This window comes from Dendrobium catenatum, unplaced genomic scaffold, assembly GCF_001605985.2.
Source record: "Dendrobium catenatum unplaced genomic scaffold, ASM160598v2 fragScaff_scaffold_1557, whole genome shotgun sequence".
NCBI classification, from domain to species: domain Eukaryota; kingdom Viridiplantae; phylum Streptophyta; class Magnoliopsida; order Asparagales; family Orchidaceae; genus Dendrobium; species Dendrobium catenatum.
In genome coordinates, this window is record NW_021320019.1 from 6,164,559 (window position 1) to 6,183,425 (window position 18,867).

The window sequence follows — 18,867 nt, forward strand, 5'->3', positions numbered from 1 at the left end:
CGCAGGGGGCAGCGCCCCCTTGGACCCCCGGCAGACTGGTATATTTTTGTATTCATGTTATTTTATTATTGGTAGTACAAATAATTGTTATTTTTGTTATTTTTTGTCATTATTTAAAATTTTAAATTAATTTATTTTAATCGTTTTGAGGCTTACGCCTCGATCCGCCTCGAGGCTTACGCCTCGCCTTGCTTAGAAAAAATGCCTCGATTCCCGATTTCGCCTTTTAAAAACCTTGAAAAAAACATACTAATGTTCAATATAAAAATACAGAATATTTGATAGCATCATTATCTAAAGTCATTGCCAATTAACCACAGCCTAACAAATTTCTAAGGAAGTGATACTGAACAAGCACATAATCAAAATTTAATTCTTAACCTTAAAAGTTTAAATGAATGCGTACCTTGTTTGTGAAGCCCCTTACAATGCTGGGTCTGGGGAGGAAATGATCTACTCAACATTATCTCTGCATTACATAGAGGTTGTATGAGTGAAAAATATCATGTCGTTGACACCTGTTAATATGACTATGAAGGCAAAACAATGTTCGAAGAATGAAGTTGAATTAGTAATATAAAGTATGAGGTAAGATTTACTTGTACTTTGTGTAGAATGTAAATATCATAGTCCTTTTTACAAATTAATTTGTGTCTCCTTGCAAAATATAAGTAAAATTATGCTTAAGAAAATAGGATTCAATAAAGATTAATGGACAAGACTAGTCAAAGCCCGTTCATTAGATCGTCATATTATATAAAGATCTCACAAATGTATTACTGATATTAGATTAGGAATTGCATTGAAAGGATTTATAAATGGAAATAAAAATGATTTGGCAGAAAAAGGTTTCATGTATTGATTCTAGAGATGACAAGAAATCATGAAAAAAATAAAAAAAAACTCTTAGGAATTAGAAAGAAATTTGCATTCTTCAATATTAAAAGCAAATTTTAAATTTTTGTAATAAATTTAAATCTAAAATAGCGGTAGCTCCATGGCTGGGAGCAATTTTTCACAGGCCTCAAGCATTGGTAGTCCCTTATTATGGTTCAACGTTCAAGAATAATTTTTTTCCTTCCATAGCATGGAACGAATCCTATCAAATAAAAGCTTCGTAAGTACCTACCATCATTGATGAAATAAATAAACAGAGATTCATGATGCCTTGAGTTCTTATTTTCAAGGGGAAGTTTTATTAGGGAATTCCTTTTGAAATTTCTGATTTGTTTTTAACTAAGAAGTGAAAAACTCTAGTTTCTAATCTCATGGCTCAAATTGTCTGTAGTTATGAATCTTTATGTATAAAAGGTATACCCAATTCATGAGCCATTTTATCATGATTTGTCTAGGTGTTGATGCATATTGCCTTAATTCTTGTGTCGCAGAAAATTTATTTTTGTAATTTTAACCCGGGACCTCCCTAACATGAACATATAAATTGATGTTTATGCTTATGTAATTTAATTATCAGCATCACTTCACAATAAACTTTTACCATTCAAATTTTTTTCATGGCTCATGTTTATCATCTTACAGTTGTATTGGTTTGAATCTTTTTAAGTGGGTATTGCTAATTCCAGATGGCAATGAAGCTTGATTTCTCATCCCATATATGAAAACCCATTTTGTTTAATATGATGGAAGTGCATTTATAAAACTTGATGAAGTTTGTTACAGATGACTATCGTTTTGAACTTTTTAAATTTGGTACAGTTTTGATTTTGCATAATCTGATAGTGTTTATCCATCCGATTTTAGCAGAGGATGAGAGTAGTAGTGCTACCATTCAAGTTGTTCCGGACATTGGGCCTACTGTCAAATCAAATACACTATCCTTAATGGAGGCAGCAATTGCTGCTTTATCAAGAGAGTTGAGTAAAATCCGAACAGGAAGGGCATCTACAGGTGTACTTTACATTTTCTTTTTGATGGCTGCTGTCAAAACTTTCAAATTTGTTGTTTAAAATAGTTATACTCATACAACCTTTTGCAGGGATGTTTGATCATATAATTGTTGATGCACATGGTGTAAAGTTGCCATTAAATCGTGTCGCTGTTGTTTCTTCCGTAGATGCACACACTCTCTCAGTGACACCTCATGATCCCAATGTAACTAAATCTAACACAAAATTTTGCAATTGACTGCATCGCTGAAGTTATTTAATGCATAAGTTCTATCATTAAGAACCATGATTTATTTACCTGTATGTTTTGAGGAAGCTGATAATAATTTATAATTTTTGTGGCATTGGGTTGGGTGTGTCGTTAAGGATCATGTAACTTTTATGTTAATCAATTTTACAAGTGGAATAGAGAAAGTTACAATAGGTAATAGGAGAGTAAGGGAACAGGGCTGAGAAAGATGATGTGTTTCAAAGTATGGAATTGATTTGGCTAGAATTTTCTATAATGGAGATGATTTTTATGCTATGATAATAAATCTAGCAATACATAATACAATGAAGTATTTGTGAAATGCTTATATAATTTCCCCGAACTTGAACCCACGCTCACCAAAATTTTTGCTCTCTTTTCTTCCTCTTTCGCTACCACATGATTGATCTGTGGGATTCCTTCTACCTACTCATTACTTTGTGGACTATTGTCATTATTTTGCCAACTCATTAATCCATAAAAAATTGTAATGATTATTTTCTAATTTTATATAGTTTCTTATTAGAGGCTCTACTACAACAACAACAATATCAAGCCCTTATCCCAATACATGGAGTCAGCTACATGAATCCTTTTTCTCCATTGTGTTCTATTAAGAGTCAAATTATCATTTAAAAATAATAAAATTAGGTCATTTCTATTTTTTTTTTATTTTTTAAAATAGGTCATTTCTAATATTTTCTAACCAAGTCTTTTTAGGTCTACTTCTATCTATCTTAACATAGGCCAAATCAAATACATCTACTCTCTTAACCAGGTAATCATAAAGCCGATGTTTTATGTGATCAAATCATCTAAGGCTACTCTCTCTAATCTTATTTGCCACTGGAGCTACTCTTACCTTTCTATCACACAACAGGATTGATGCATTCATCCACTTCAACCATCCAACTTGAATTCTTCTAATGTCATCCCCATCTATTTCACCATCACTCTTAACAATAGACCTAAGAAATCTAAAATGTGTACTCTTATTAATGACTTGATTGTCTAAAGTCATAATCCCCATTAAATATATTACTATTAAAATTACACTCAATGTATTCGGTTTTAGATCTACTCAAGCAAAAACCTTTAGACTTTAAGGTTGACCTCCATAATTCAAGTTTACTATCAACAAGAAGAATATCACTGCAAAAATCATATGCTAGTGTACAACCTCCAGCAAATGACTAGTAAGAACATCCATGAATAAAACAAAAAGATAAGGGCTTAAAGATGATCCTTGATTTAATCCAACTGAAATAGGAAAATGCTTGGTTCAATCTCCTTATGTTTGAACACATGTAAGAGCTCCTACATACACATCCTTAATGATGTGAGTATTGTGGGCTACAAAAATTCGGCCTCGGCCTCCCTCACTGCTTTTTTGAGGGAGTTTTAACGGATTAAGTTCCAGGGTAAATTTTGGGAAGACAAATGTGTTTGTAGATAAGACACTACCCAGAGTTTTCGCCCTCATTTTGCAAGGACTTTATGATATGAGTTCTGGTTTCCTATAGGCGCAAGCCCCTGTAGCTAATTACCCCTCCCGATCACGAGAGAGAACTTTTGATTAAGGCTAGTCATTAATCAAATACATAGAAATATGTGGATATGGCATATAGTAGAAGCATGGGCTTAGGTACTGGAAGTTTGAAGATTTGATATTTAAAATTAGAAATTTCATTATCTTGTATTTGAAGCGGATGGTGGGGGAAGTGATGATGAGCCCGATCAAGATCCTATGGTTGCATCATCCCAGGCCATCGTGGTCCTTAGTCTACTTCGTCAGAGGAGGTAGTCGACCCAACCTGATAGAATGATCCCTTGTCGGCAGCCATGGGTTGCTTCATTCAAGGGTACCTTGTAGACATGGGGTGGGTGCATGTTTAAGGGGACAAATTTAAATCCACCTTAGCTAACAGAGGGTTTTGTGCCTTATTGATTATATCATATTGATTCATATCTCAAGGATTTGATGTCATTAAGGAACATTTTTGCTTTGACAATAACCGTTATCTTGTGGTGCCATTTGGCGATAAAACCACTCGGTTCACAGGGCCACATGTCATAATTGTTTGTCATGCGATGCCATTTGGCGGCAAAACCATTGGTCAGAGGACATGTATTACATCCTTACTGGCAGGAGATTATTTGAGAATTGATCATAGTGAAATTTTCGACTAGGAATCAGCTCTACGTGAGCTAAAGTAAATTTCAATTTGTCTATCCAACAAACTGTTGCGGAGGGTGGATTGATTTTGCTTTAAACACTTGAATGGTTGGATCTCAATTTTAAATATTTAAATTTGATATTTTTTAGAGTTTTGGATTTTGAATGGGTATTTGAGGTGACATTTGAAGTATTTGAAATTAACCTCTTCGATTGAGATTCTGCATTTAACACGGTCATCATCGAGGTGACTTCAAGACTACTTGAAAATACTTGAATTTTGTAGAAGTTTGAGGGTATTTTGAAATATTTGAAATTGACCCCTCTTTCTGAGATCTTCTATCAATGCGGCCATCATCGGAGTGACTTTTAGGTCACTTGAAAATATTTGAATTTTATGAAAATTTGAGGGCATTTTGAAATATTCAACACGGCCATCATTGGGGTGACTTTGAGGTCACTTGAAAATATTTGAATTTTGTGAAAATTTGAGGGCATTTTATAATTATTTGCTAAAACTTGTAGACTTCTATTTACCTACTTAGGAGGATCAGATTCAAATTTAATTTCATTTATTGACCAACGAAGCATCCATAAACGTCATGTGTGTACCCACAACAAGCGGGTGTACAATTGCATTTTCTCCTTTTGTGTACCTATGCGCACACATATTATAGTGCATGTACGAGGCATTCTTGGAATATTTGATGGGTCTCCTGCAGCAGCTCGTAAAAGCTTATATTTGCCTTTACTCTCTTGTATTTTGCTTGTGGACCGCACATTGGGACATAGTCGGTTTTCCTACAGCAGCTCGTAGGAGCTCACATCTGCAGCATATCATTTGCCCTTCGCTTGCAGAAGATCAATGTATTTATCAGTCATTGAATAGAGGTTAATCGTAAGAGTGTTGTAAAACAGTTGTTATCCCTCTAATTTGATCTATGCTTGCAAGAAGATTAATGTGTTTGTTGCTTGTCAAATTCTTCTACTTGAAGGGAGCCCTTGTATTCACTTTCAATCAAGTGGTATTGATTGTACAAAGGTGGCATTTACCTCAGACTTTTTGAATAAATCTTCGCTGACCATTATTGATTGTAGCTTGTAATGTTGAATATGCTTGCTTGTATTCTGATCTTGATTGTAGGACACTGCTACACTCATCACTAACCTTTTCATGCACATCGGTTAGCGAGCTATTATGTTCATCGCACTTATCGTGAACCTTTTGTATTCCTCTTGTAAACATGATGTCGCATTTGTTGTGTTTATCCTTGCTTTTTTGTAGGTGTGGTTAGTGTGATCATTGTGCCTCGGTCGTAATAGTTCATGGATGGGTTATAGTACGCATCTAAACTTCCATTATGTTGGTTGCAATTGAATTATATTTTTCCTTCAACTCCATTACTTGATGGATGTGAGCGAGCTCTTGGTGTTCTACCCGTCATCAATTCGTTGAGGATTCTTGCATACTTAACTGCAATCAAGTATGTATATTCCTTCTTGATTTCTATTGCTTGCGGGGTTGAATGCCTTTACTTCTATCTTGGCGCTGCTCGTAGAATATTGTTATATTCACTGAACATTGATCTTATATTGTAAACGACAGATGTATTCATGACCTTACTGCTTGTAAGTAGGCTGTTATGCTTGTCTATGAGTTTCTTGAAGTCGACCACAAAACATTGTTGCATTTCATTGCATACCTTCCTACATCCATAAGAATTTTCACGCATACTTGCAAAATGGTTGATTGTAGGAATGTCATCCAAGTCATGCCAGTTTAATGTTCAAATCAAGTCTAAGATAATTTCAGGTTCAATTTGGATTTAAATTTGGTTCTGGTCATTACATCGAGTTTAAGTTAAGTCTCATTCGATATCATGTTTGAGTCGGGTCTTTTGTGATCCACACCAAGTTTTTGTTTGAATTCAAATTGTTCAATTCATGTCCACTATGTTCTTTGTCAAGTTCAAGTTCAAGCTTGAGCTCATTGGGTTCAAACTCTAATCCAAGTTTGAGTTCACTGTCATTATAGCTCATATCACATTTGATTCCAAATCTTCATTGACCAAATCAAGTTTGTATTTATTCATTTGAGTACAAATTGAATCATCATTAATTATCTCTCTTAAAGTTCAAGTTCATTTAGATTCAATTTATTGTTACTTAGGTCCCCTGTTTCCTTCCAAGTTTTTATCTTTTTAGCAAAATTTCGGTAGCCTCCCGACGTCTCCCCCATTTAGGGGAAATTTCAGGAGTCTGGACCTCCCGCCATGATAGAAAAAAGCCTGTATGGTAGGTGTCGGATGACCCCGTGGCCAAAAAGTCTTAAATCCCACCACACCAGAGAAATGCGTGTATTGGTCTTCGGGCACCTGTTTGAAATACACAATTTTATATTTTTTCCCCTCCATGCTAGAGAAAAGCATGTACAGGGCTTACCCGCCTTGCCGTAGGTGTCGCACCGGGTTCCCTTCCCACCACGCTAGAGAAAAGTTTGTATGGGTGGTTTTCCGGCTCGACATGAACGTCGATAATGAGATTTTGAGTTTATAACTTATACCTGCACGATGTTGATGATGATGGCGGCGAAGACAAAATATACGAAAACATCTTTTTTATTTCCCTTTTTTATAAAACTCTCATTTTTTTTTAAGCTTTTTTCTTTCTTTTCTTTTTTTTTTTTCTGTTTTTTTTTTTTTTTTTTTTTTTTTTTTTTCTGTTTTTTTTTTTTTTTCAAAATTTCTCTTTTTTTAACACACAATATATATACATACATATACATATTTATCTAAATTTGCTTTTATTTTATTTTTTTGTGGTATGGAGGTCAACGAGTATAAGCATTATTAACCCCTTCTTTTCTGCAACACTCCATAGCACTTCTATTGGAACTTTATCATAAGCTTTTTCTAAATTAGAGTCTCTACTAGGAATTTAATAATTATACATAAATGTTGGAATGAAATAGTTAACCAAATCTCTCCCATTCTTGTTGTCATATTCAAGCCTTAGACAATTTTCTGCACATTTCCATAAGTTACAACTTTCATTGATATGTTATTTAGAACTTGCAAACCTTCATTGCTATAGTTATCTTTCTTCCTTCACTCCTATTTTTTGATAAATGTAGTGTTCATCATGTCATTGCTATAAACATATCCCATTATTATAGTCTTCATCGCTGCATTACTATACATTGGTTCCATTGTTGCAGCCTTCGTCATTGTGTTACCACATTTCTTTCATTTTGTACTTTTTTCCAATGAATATACCACATTTTCTCTTACCATGAACAACAATAAGAATACCTTCATACCCTTGTTATTGAGTTCTCTTGGAATTGGGGAATGGAATTTGAATCCAAGGGGAGAGTTGAAAATGTCCATTCAACATATTGGTTGAATGAAAATAACAATCTAAAGTGGTTGCAATTGGTTCATCGATTTCTAAAGGGAAGAAAAAAAATTGGCCTTTGACAATGCAAACGAAGACAAATTGGCTTAGTAGAAGTCCTGAAAAAGTTACCACATTTCTTTCATTTTGTACTTTTTTCCAATGAATATAACCACATTTTCTCTTACCACGAACAACAATAAGAATACCTTCATACCCTTGTTATTGAGTTCTCTTGGAATTGGGGAATGGAATTTGAATCCAAGGGGAGAGTTGAAAATGTCCATTCAACATATTGGTTGAATGAAAATAACAATCTAAAGTGGTTGCAATTGGTTCATCGATTTCTAAAGGGAAGAAAAAAAATTGGCCTTTGACAATGCAAACGAAGACAAATTGGCTTAGTAGAAGCACCTGAAAAAATATATACAACAACTATTTATACTAAATTTTTTTCAAGTATTATCTCCTTTTAGAGATGTTTATTTCTAACTCCAGGATAATTGATTCACGAGTTATGCATCATATGATAGCTCCTTTTAAAAATCTATTTCATATGCCTCTTATCATAGTAAATAAGAAAATAAACATTGTTGATAGATCCTTGACCATTGTGGCCGGTCTAGGAGATATTCTTATAAGCAAATTTCTCATAATCCTAGACTTTCCCTTGTATTTAAATCATTTATCAATCTGGTATCCATTCAAATGCCGACCAAAGATTTTATGTTTAGTATTACGTTTTATCCTTTGTATTGTGGCATTTAGAAATAGGGCATGAGGAAGATAATTGGGCTTTTTAAAGAAAGTAATGGTCTCTATCATTTTGAGGTATCCAATAATTAAGAAAACTCTGTCCAACCTTTAATATTGTCATTTCTCTCATAAACTCTTAAATTCAACAAAGAAAAAACTTGGCTTCAACACCCATGCCTTAGCCACTCATCATTTATTGTTCTTAAAATCATAGTTCTATCATTATTCATATAAATTAATATAAAAAAAATTAGCGTGATGTCTGAAACAAGTAAAACACAAATCACAAACGTGTCAAATTTTCAATGACACAATAACAATTATTCTTTTTTCTCTTATTTATATTGACTATCCTTTGCACCTAGTTTTTGTGAGGCTTGGTAGTTTTTATTTTTTATGAATGGTTGTACATGTAGGTCATAGATATTTTTATTAGAAGTCAAAATGTGATTTAAATATAATCTTTCCCATATTTTTCAACACGATAAAAAATAACTTTGGTATTGAAATTAAAAGTCAGATATGATAATACCAAAGACTATTTAATAATTCTATCATATTAAAAAAAAAGCATAATACTTGAGTTATGTTATGCATGCACATCTTAACAAAATAGAGTACCCTATTGAGTTGACAGTCACCTACCTATGACATCAATATTTGTCCCTCTAAAAAAACAAAAAATTCTACATCCTAACAAAATTGAGTTACCTAATGAGATGACAATCACCTACCTACGACATCAATAGTCCTTTTTTTAAATAAAATTCTCAAAATTTATATTGTGGGAAACAAATTTAATAGTTGCGTATATCGTCAACTAATTTCTTACCAAGGACCTCAGGTTTAAGAATCTTACACAAGTCCTAAATAAATTTTATCATCATTTCAATACCGCAAACAATCTTATTTTCAAAACATTTGACATTTTTTACCTTTATTCATGCTCATTCTGAAAATATAGAAAAACTTAGTCTTCAAGCAATTAAATGTTTTATCATTGTTTATTGTCCCACATAAACGAGTACTAATATTACCATGTGTGTGAGTGTCTATTGATGTCACTTTCAATGAAGAACATCATTATTTTACTAGGCCAATTCCCCTACTCAGCCATTGCAAATTTACTCAAGAAGAATGACATCTCGATTCAGACATATCCAATCAAACTGACTTAGTCCCTGTCATTGATTCTACTGACAAATAAAGGTACAATAACTTTTATTAAACATTCATTGCGCTTGTTTTTTTGTAAAAAATTCTTTCTTATATTGACCAGTCCTTTGTCATTAGCTTGCATGCGATTTCTATCCCTAAATAGTCTCCGAGGCCTTAAATAATACGAATTAGAATAATATTATGAATGAAGAAATGGGACCTTAAAAAAAGCATAATATTGGAATATGCAAAAATACTCAAATGAAAGAAACTAGTGTGATATAGTTGGGTCTTTACTGTAAAAATTTGATGTTTACTAGAAAGGTATAAAGTTAGGTTAGCTGCCACATATTATACTTTGATATATGAGATTGATTACTTTAAAATTTTGCTGCAGTTGCTAAATTAAGCAATTTTATAGTTCTCTAATTTTTAGCAACTATATTAGGAATTGGAAGATTGAATAATTCAATGTGAAAATGCCTTCTTATATGAGGACTTGAAGGATGAAGTATGTGTGAAGGTCCATTGAGAATTAAATTAAATATATCACAAAAGGTAAGTAAGGTAAAAGAGCATTGTATTGGTTGAAGCAATCTCCAAGGATGTTGTTTGAAAAGTATGCTAAGGCCATGCTTGTACAAACTTGTGAACTGAGAGCCTGGAGGTGAAGATGATGAAGTTAGAATATGAGAGAGTGGATCTAAATAAAATATTTATTATTCAAGCTAGATTTATAAGAATAATAAAAGAGAGGGCTGTGCGATGCAAAGCTCAAGCTAAGAAAGGGGAAGAAATGGCACAATATTTCTCTTTTCATGTATTTCTTCTTGCCTAGACAGTCTTTTGTTCCCGTTATGTTTTGTTATATTATATTGTATCGTCCCCCTTGCTTTCTTTCTCCTCTCCCTATTTATAGGGTTTGAAGAATTATGGGGGATATAGTAGCCGTCTCATTAATCCTTGATGTAGCTTGGTTTTTTGTGCCAAGTGAAGCGGCGATCTCCATGAGCGGGGATGTCAGTAGGATGAACTCGTAGATCGATTCATCGGTAGTAGGGAGCTGTTTTGAGGTTACCCCATTGAGGTAAGAAGGAGCGAGTAGCGTCCAAATTTAGTCAGGAGATCGGACTGACGTAAAGCATGGAAGCTGGTCTAAGGTCACCCTATTTAGGTGAGAGAGAGAGGAGAGGGAGTAGCATCTTGATATGGTCTTGAAGTTAATCAAAGTGCGAGAGATGTCTTATGGGGACGATATGTGCCGTTAGCTTGATTATCGATGTATCTCACATGAGGGACTTGACTCTGGCTGGGATGAATAAAAAATTGCCTGAATGAGAGAGGAACATTTGAGGTCGCCCTCACCAGGAGGTTGGCAACATGGAAGATGCGGCTGAAGTTGGTCCGCCGTGCTCCAGTGTTAAACTCCTTCACAGTTCTTGAGAGAGTCCTTCGAGCGGACTATTTTTATGAGAGGAGTGGGTCATCTGCTCGACCTGAACGTAACTTGCAAGTCACCTTTGAATGGGTACCTACAAAGGTAATCGTAGGTGTACATTTATTTTTTGGATTTATTTGATCCTTTGAATATCGGATGTTGAAATTGTCAGATAAATGAAAAAAATCAGAGAAGAGAGCATGAGTAAATGCAAATTTTCAGGTACCTGCAAAGGTAGTCATGAGTGTCATTTAGTTTCAGATTGTGTGAATATTGTGAAGAAATATGTTGAGTTCACTCTGAATGAGGAGAGGAAGATCCACCTGGAGACGGTGAGCAAAGTGAATCGACTGAAAGGGGAGATTGCCTAGATGAAAGAATAATATCAGTTTGAATTAACTCGGCAAAGGATGAAGCATTGTCGGTTGTGGATTCCAAAGATCGGGCTAAGCCGGTTGTTGTCGAGTTGACTTAAATGTTGAACGAAACCCTCTACATTGTGCATGGTGGAGATTTTGGATGTATGTTGGGTGACCGTTATTTTAATGGTGTCATTGATTGCGTTCGGAAGCTGGTAGCATGGGGTGAACTCAATCCTAGATTCGGTGATCCTTCCTGTTTCTTTAAAGAATTTCCTGAGAGTGACTATGAGGTAAGTAGAGAGGGCGTGAGTTCGACTGGTGAGTTACATCTGCCTTATTTCATAATCTTGCTATTCCTTTGATGTTATACATATAAAGAAGTTCCTATCATTTGGTTACTTTTATCGTACTTTCTCATACTTAAGTGGCGACCTCAATTAGTTTTTGTATATCAACCTTGTGCATGGTTGTTTTTTTATAAGAAGTTGAGGCTTTGGCCTTTCTTTTTTTTGTGATACGAATTTGTCTTTTGTGGCTTAATGGTTGAGAGGGTTCGTTGATTATACACGAAATCACCTGTGATGGACTACGCCTTATGCTAGACTCTTCGGGTGAGTTTGGGACGGCTGCAGTTGTCGGTGAAGTAGGTTGTAAAGTTGTTGCACAGAAAGCTACTTTTTAAAATTGTTGTATATAAATCAATATATTTTGTTTGGGAAGTATAACTATTGATCTGTTGTGTTGCAGTTGTATGTTAAAAAATTGCATTAATACCTTATATCTTGATATAAAAGATAATAATTTATATGCAATTTTTAAAATGATAACAAACTAAAAATAAAAAAATCATATCTAATTTTACCAAATAATTTATATTTTTTTAACAGTGTACTATCATAGTTTAAAAATAATCTTAAATAAAATTGAATGTTATGAGAACCTTATATTACCCTGGAGGCATTTCTTTGGAAATAAAATAAACTGTATTAACCAGACAAAAGATTATACACAAATATGTAAGAGGTTGAGTCAAGTGACTGTGATTATCTCGGGAAACAAAATTCCTAGTGCCAAGCAATATGCTTGATGGGTAAAGGCCATTTCTCTTAGATGCCAAGACTTCTCTGCTTTGAGAATAGAAAAGAAGATGCAGAGATGAGAGGAGGGCTCACATCTCTTTTACTCGATTCCACTCATCGGCGACTAGATAGGCTTCATCCACCTCAGCCAACTTTTCTGGCTTAGACGATCTAGCACCACAAATGGTCAGCGGCGTTGATATGTTAAGATCGCTGTCAGATCTAACTCACCGAAGTGGATTCATTTTTCTCGTCAGCAGCTGGATATCCGAAATGATGTCGTTTCAACTCGACTGCTGGAGATCCAAAAAGACGCCGTTTTCAATTGCTTTGTCATCTTATTCAAGGCGAGATATTGTTGACCTTCCAATTTCAAATTCACTCCCCCTCCAAATCTTCAAACCCTAAGCCTAAACATCCATCATGTCTATTCTGCGTCAGCCGCGAGCACGACAGTGCTCCAGAGATTTTTCGCATTCCGCGTGACATTGACGACTTCATGATCGGACGGTGGAGATGAGAAGGTGGTAGAGGTTTCACTGGAGGGGAGAATCGTAAATTGCAGAACTTTGTGAGGATGAAGACGACGAACCTTTTTGCAGCGAGGTCATTTATGTATTTTTTACACATTCGAACCACATAAAGCAGGAGAACGCAGGAGGCCTTCTCAGGACGCAAAATGTAACGGCGAGACGCAAAAATTTTAAAAACGGAGCAGGAACTTAGTACCCCAAACATTCCTTTAGTTATGTTTCATAAAGTGAAGCAGTGAAAATGTCCTCTCAAACCCACCCTTAGTCTTCACGGGGGTAACCATTAAGACTTGCTGGCTGAGGGGACTCGTTATGATCTTATTGTGGAGCTTGTCGCATTAAAAGGAGAGGGAATCACTCATCAGGGCTGTTCGCTACCATCTTTTGAGGTCCAGAACCTCGCCAACTAAGAGGGGAGCCATGCGCTGCTTTTGCAAAGCTTGTCACAAAGAGGGGGCATACCTTCTAGTGCCATGATGCCGGTAGTTTCCTATAATGTTGGGGCATGCAAGACTTGCTGGCTCTTGAGGATTCGCACATTAGTCATTGTAGAGCTTATCGCAAAGGGGGAGTTAGCCAATAGTGGCTTAGGTGTTTTGGTGATGATGATGGCATGTTGCCTATAGTCTCATATAGTGCCGGTGCATATAAGACTTGTCGCATGTTGGAGACTCACACATTACTTATTGCTGAGCTTGTTGCAAAGGGAAGAGGTAGCTAATAGGGCTGAGGTGCTTTGTTGATGACGATGGTATGGTGCATGTAGTCACCTATAGTGTTAGGGCACATAAGGCTCATCGCATGTTGGAGACTTGCGTGTTACTCATTATGGAGCTTGTTACAAAGGGGAGAGCGGGCCAACAATGGCTGAGAGGCTTTGTTGTAGTTGTTTTGCTGTAGATGATGTAACCTTTGTCTCAGTAGGGTGATGTTTATCCTTTATATACGGAATATTAAATATTTTTGTAGATTGAGTGGATTACATTGAGCGGTAGGTGATGACATTTATGTCGATGAGTCTTTTCGATGTCTTCTCTTATTTAATTAGTTGCTATTTCCATTTATGGCTGTTGACACGATGCTTCGTAGTCTCTCACTTATAAGAAAGACGAGTGACTACTTTGGAGGTTATTGGCTTGCTTGTTGATGGCATCTGTGGGGATGGTGATATTGCCTGAGTCTTTCTTTCAAGGGAAAGCTTACCTTTCGTTGGTGGGTGTTGATGTGAGCTTCCATCGGCTTTTTGACGTATCTTTCTATGACGTAGGGAGCAAAGAAGAAGAGAAAGGAAACGTACCTTTCTTCATAATGTTACCCTTTAGGTGTAAATAAATTTTTTACATAGGGGGTGACTCGATGCTTCGTTTTGGGAAGAGAAAGGAAAGAGATCGAGGGGGTGCTGTAGTTATAGTGGTTGCACACTACTTCTATATTTTATTTTCTCTTTTTTGTTCTTTCCAAGGCGGTCATAATCAGTTGAAGCAGGTTTGAGATATGCTCCTAACTGATCTTGTTGTGATGAAGTTTTGGAGTCGAGTCATTCCCTCGGGCGAGTCGGGAGGTCATTCTTTTCACCCGAATTGCTCGATCGGATTGGGACACTCTTTTGTATGAGTGTGTCTAAACTCGTTTTTCAGTGGAGATATGGTATTTGAAAGAGTTCTCGTCAAGTGTGGTGAAATGGGAGGTGGATATTTCTTTCCCATTTCGACTATACTTGTTAGAACTACTTTTTCGGTCACCATGTATTGCATTGAAAAACAAATTGAGTCTTTTGTACGAATACATGTTAATGTTTGTAAGAAAAGATATGAAATGAAAGTGGTTTGTAATACCTTTGAGACATGAAATAGAAGTTATTTAAGGTATCTTTGTTTCATTTTGTTGAAATGCTTGTTTGAGTAGCGCATGTATTCAGATGCTTACTTGGTTGTACTTGAAGTTGTATAATCTACTTTGTGAATTGAGAGCGAGCTTGATGAAACTCTATTCCCTTATGCTCTGTGATTAATCTTGTGTATTGAGAGCAAGTTTGATGAAACTCCGTTTTCTTAGTGTCTCGTCAGGCAATAAGGATGGATCATGCTAGAAAGATGACTTTCCTTCGCTCCAGGGGCTCTAGCGCTTGCATAGGTCTTGAGTTCTTGGGGGCCTTGGCTCGCCTCACGAAGTGTCCAATCTTTTCTGTCAACTCAACCCTAGCAGTCTCGCGCAACTCGGGTGATCGTGTTTATCATTGTAATTGAAGGGTGAGTTTGTCGAGAGACCCTGTTCCTTTGTATATTGAGGATGTCTTAGTGAAAAATATTGTTCTTTTGATGTTGACGATTTATTTTGTGAATCTTGCTTGAGGGCCACTTTGATAAAAATCTTGTTCTTCCAAAACATTCAAATTTGTTCATATGCATTCGAGAGATCTAATTTTCTACAGCCCGAGTTCCTCAAGCATAGGGCAAGTAATTCAACATATGACTTGTGTTTTTTTTCTTTTTGTTAAGAGTGAGTGGGCTTATTTGAAATTATTTATTTTAGATTTTGAAATGTAACCCATCACTACTCGCTCGATAGGAAATGAAGAATCGATCGATCTCGCTAGAAATATGATTTTCTTTCGAGCCTTGGGCTTGGATGCTCGCTCAGGCTTTGAGTGCCTGGAGGCCTCAGCTTGCTGTAGGTAGTAGTAAAATCTTTTCTTTCAGCTCGGACCTAAGAGTCCACGTCTATAAGAATGAAGAGCAGAGAAGTTCTTGAAATAGGCAGGCTTTGGCATAGAACATTATATAAATATTTAATTTAATAATTAGTTGTATTATTAGTAGTTTAATAAATATTTATTTTTGATACGTCATCACAAAATTATCTTGATCGGGCACGAATCTCGAGGCAAAATCAGTTCGGAAACTTAAAATAATGGAGAAAACATACCTTTCTCAATAGAATTATCATCAAAGGCGTACTTCTACTAGAAGATAAACCTGGAAAATTGAAACTTAGATATAAAACAACAACAACAACATCATCAAGCCATTATCCCATTATGTGGGGTTGGCCATATGAATCCTTTTTCTCGATTGTGTCATGTTAAGAGTCAAATTCTCATTTAAATCTAATAAAAAAGGTCATTTCTAATATTTTCTTACCAAATCTTTTTAGGTCTACCTGTACCTTTTTTAACATAAATTAAATCTAATACATCTACTTTCCTAACCCGGTCTTCAGAAGGCCACCGTTTTATGTGACCAAATCATCTAAGGCGACTCTCTCTAATCTTATCATCCACTGAAGTTACTCCAACCTTTTCACGTATGTGGTCATTTTGAATCCTGCCTCTAAGAGTAAATCCACTCATCCACCTGAGCATCCTCATCTCTGCAACACCTAACTTAATATTATGATTATCTTTTAATGGCCAACATTTTTCACTATGAAGCATTGCAGGTCTCATCACCATCTTATAGAATTTTCCCTTAAGTTTGAGAGGGACTTTTCTATCACATGACAAGTTCGATGCATTCGTTTACTTCAACCATCCAACTTGATTTCTACTAATAATATCCCTATCTATTTCACCATCACTTTGAACAATAGACCCAATATATCTAAAACGGTTACTCTTATTAATGATTTGATCGCCCAAAGCCACAATCCCTCCACTAGATCTATTATTACTAAAACTACACTTCATATATTCAATTTTAGATAAAATCAATGCCAATGGTTTACATTTCCTGTGAATAAAGACCAATTTTTTTTGCATTACGAGGTCTCTTCTGAAGCAAGTAAAAGTTTAAATAATAAATGGAAGGTTTATAAGATGAGAGATTTTAGATTGGTAAATTCAAGATTAAGTGTATGTTGCGCAATTTTAATAGATGTAAAGTTAGTAATCATTAGCTAACATTAATGGAAATAAAGTAATATCTTGGAGGTCAATATTATTGGAGAAACCTTCTCCTCCTCTTACTCTGCTTGGTCATTTTGGATTATTCAAAGGGGGAAGACTAAGCAGTTGCAAAGGGGTGAAGATGATTTGAAATTTTATATCGGAAAATCAAAGGTAGAAGGAATCATAACTCAATTAGAGACCTTTACACTGAGGATGGGGCTCATCAGACTCTCTCTGGGATTGCTACCGTGGCCGTCAAACATTTTTATGAGATTTTTAACCCTGTAACCCCTCGTGCAACTGCTCCTTCTATGTCTCTTCACTGTGACAAAGTCCCCAATTTTCTTTTGTCACACCTTTCTTGCCCCATTTCTGATTATGATATTAAATCTGTAGTATTTTCTTCCCCAAAGAATACTGCTCCTGGGCTTGATGGGTTCACATTTGGTTTTTACTCATCTTCTTGGTATGTTATTGGTCTAAATGTTTGCCGAGTTATTAAACACTTCTTTCATAAAGGCTACCTTCCTAAAAAGTAAAAGTAGTGGCCATATCACTTATTCCAAAGTCTTCTCATGTGGGAAATATCTCAAATTACATGCTTATATCTCTTTGTAATATTTTTTACAAAATAATTGCAATGCTTTTAGCTTCCGTATTGAAATATGTTATGCCTCATATTATACATTGTAGTTGATATGGATTTATTAAAAATAGAGTTTCCACTGATTATATCATTCTTGCTAAAGAGATTTTGGCGGATTTTGACTTGAGGGGGAAAAATCACTTATTTTGTGCAAACTTGGATGTGCATAAAGCTTTTGATACTAATTCAAGAGAATATATTCTTCAAAGAATGCATAATATTGGATTTCCCTCTATGTTTATCAGTTGGATTCGGGCTTGCATTATGAATGTTCACTTTTCTTTGTGGATTAATGGCTGTCTAGAAGGCTTTTTTCCTTCTAAAGTTGGTTTGAGATAGGGGTGTCCCCTCTCTCCTTATATCTTCTATATTCCTATGGATAATCTTTTCCAACTTTCCAACTTTATGAAGATCACATCAGGAATCTTTCATACGAGGGCATAAAAACTAAGAATAATCATTTTCTCACTTATTATATGTTGTTGATGTGTTAATTTTTGGTAAATCTTCCTCCACTAATCTTCTTTCTCTTAAGAATATTCTATTCACATTTAAATCTTATACTGGTCTCTCTATTAACCCTAATAAAAGTAACATCATTTTCTCTATTCTAACTCCATCAAGAATTAGCATAGAGGTACTCTAGATATTATTAATGATAGCGATGTTTTCTCTTATTTGCGGGTGCCTATTGCTCCTAGAAGATTGCTGAAATCTGATTTCATTCCTCTGCTGAACCAAATATCCCTAAAACTTGATGGATGGATGTCCAATCACTTTCTTTGGTTGGAAGGCTTCAATTTATCAAATTTTCTATTATTAACAATATTGCCTATTGGATTAGGGAATATATTTTACCTAAATTTTGCTAAAAGAACATTAATAAGGTTTTTGCTCTGTTTCTTTTTAATCATGAGGATGTAGATGCCAATAAAATACATATGGTATCTTGGAGTAAGACTCATTTTTCTTTGAAATATGAGGATTTAGGCATCCCTGCAATTAAAAATACGTGTCATGCTTATAATATATCTCTTATTTGGAGGGTTGTTTCTACAAACAGTCTCTCTCTTGTTTGTGGAAAGATAAGCATTATACTCTCTGGAGCATTATACTCGCTGGAGCTTATAATACCAAAGCCTAAAAAACTTGGAAACATTTATGTCTACTTGCTGCTAATTTGACAATGGAATTTAATTTTGAAGTCATTTGCTGAGAGCTGCTTCCCAACTTTTGGGATACCTTGGTGTCAAGGGAGTACTATTGAAAAGACACTTGAT

General features: G+C 35.3%; 1 protein-coding gene across 2 annotated transcripts in view; it reads left to right on the forward strand.

Moving 5' to 3' along the window:
- The window catches only part of LOC110102749 (ribosome-recycling factor), a 39,410-nt gene that overhangs the window by 2,595 nt on the left and 17,948 nt on the right, over window positions 1-18,867 (forward strand). The window contains exons 2-3 of one of the 2 annotated variants that reach the window (XM_020831208.2): window positions 1,762-1,908; window positions 1,997-2,112. In XM_020831208.2, the coding sequence (XP_020686867.1) occupies window positions 1,762-1,908; window positions 1,997-2,112 (263 nt within the window). The remainder of the gene's footprint in view (window positions 1-1,761; window positions 1,909-1,996; window positions 2,113-18,867) is intronic. The other variant, XM_020831209.2, reaches the window with a different exon arrangement.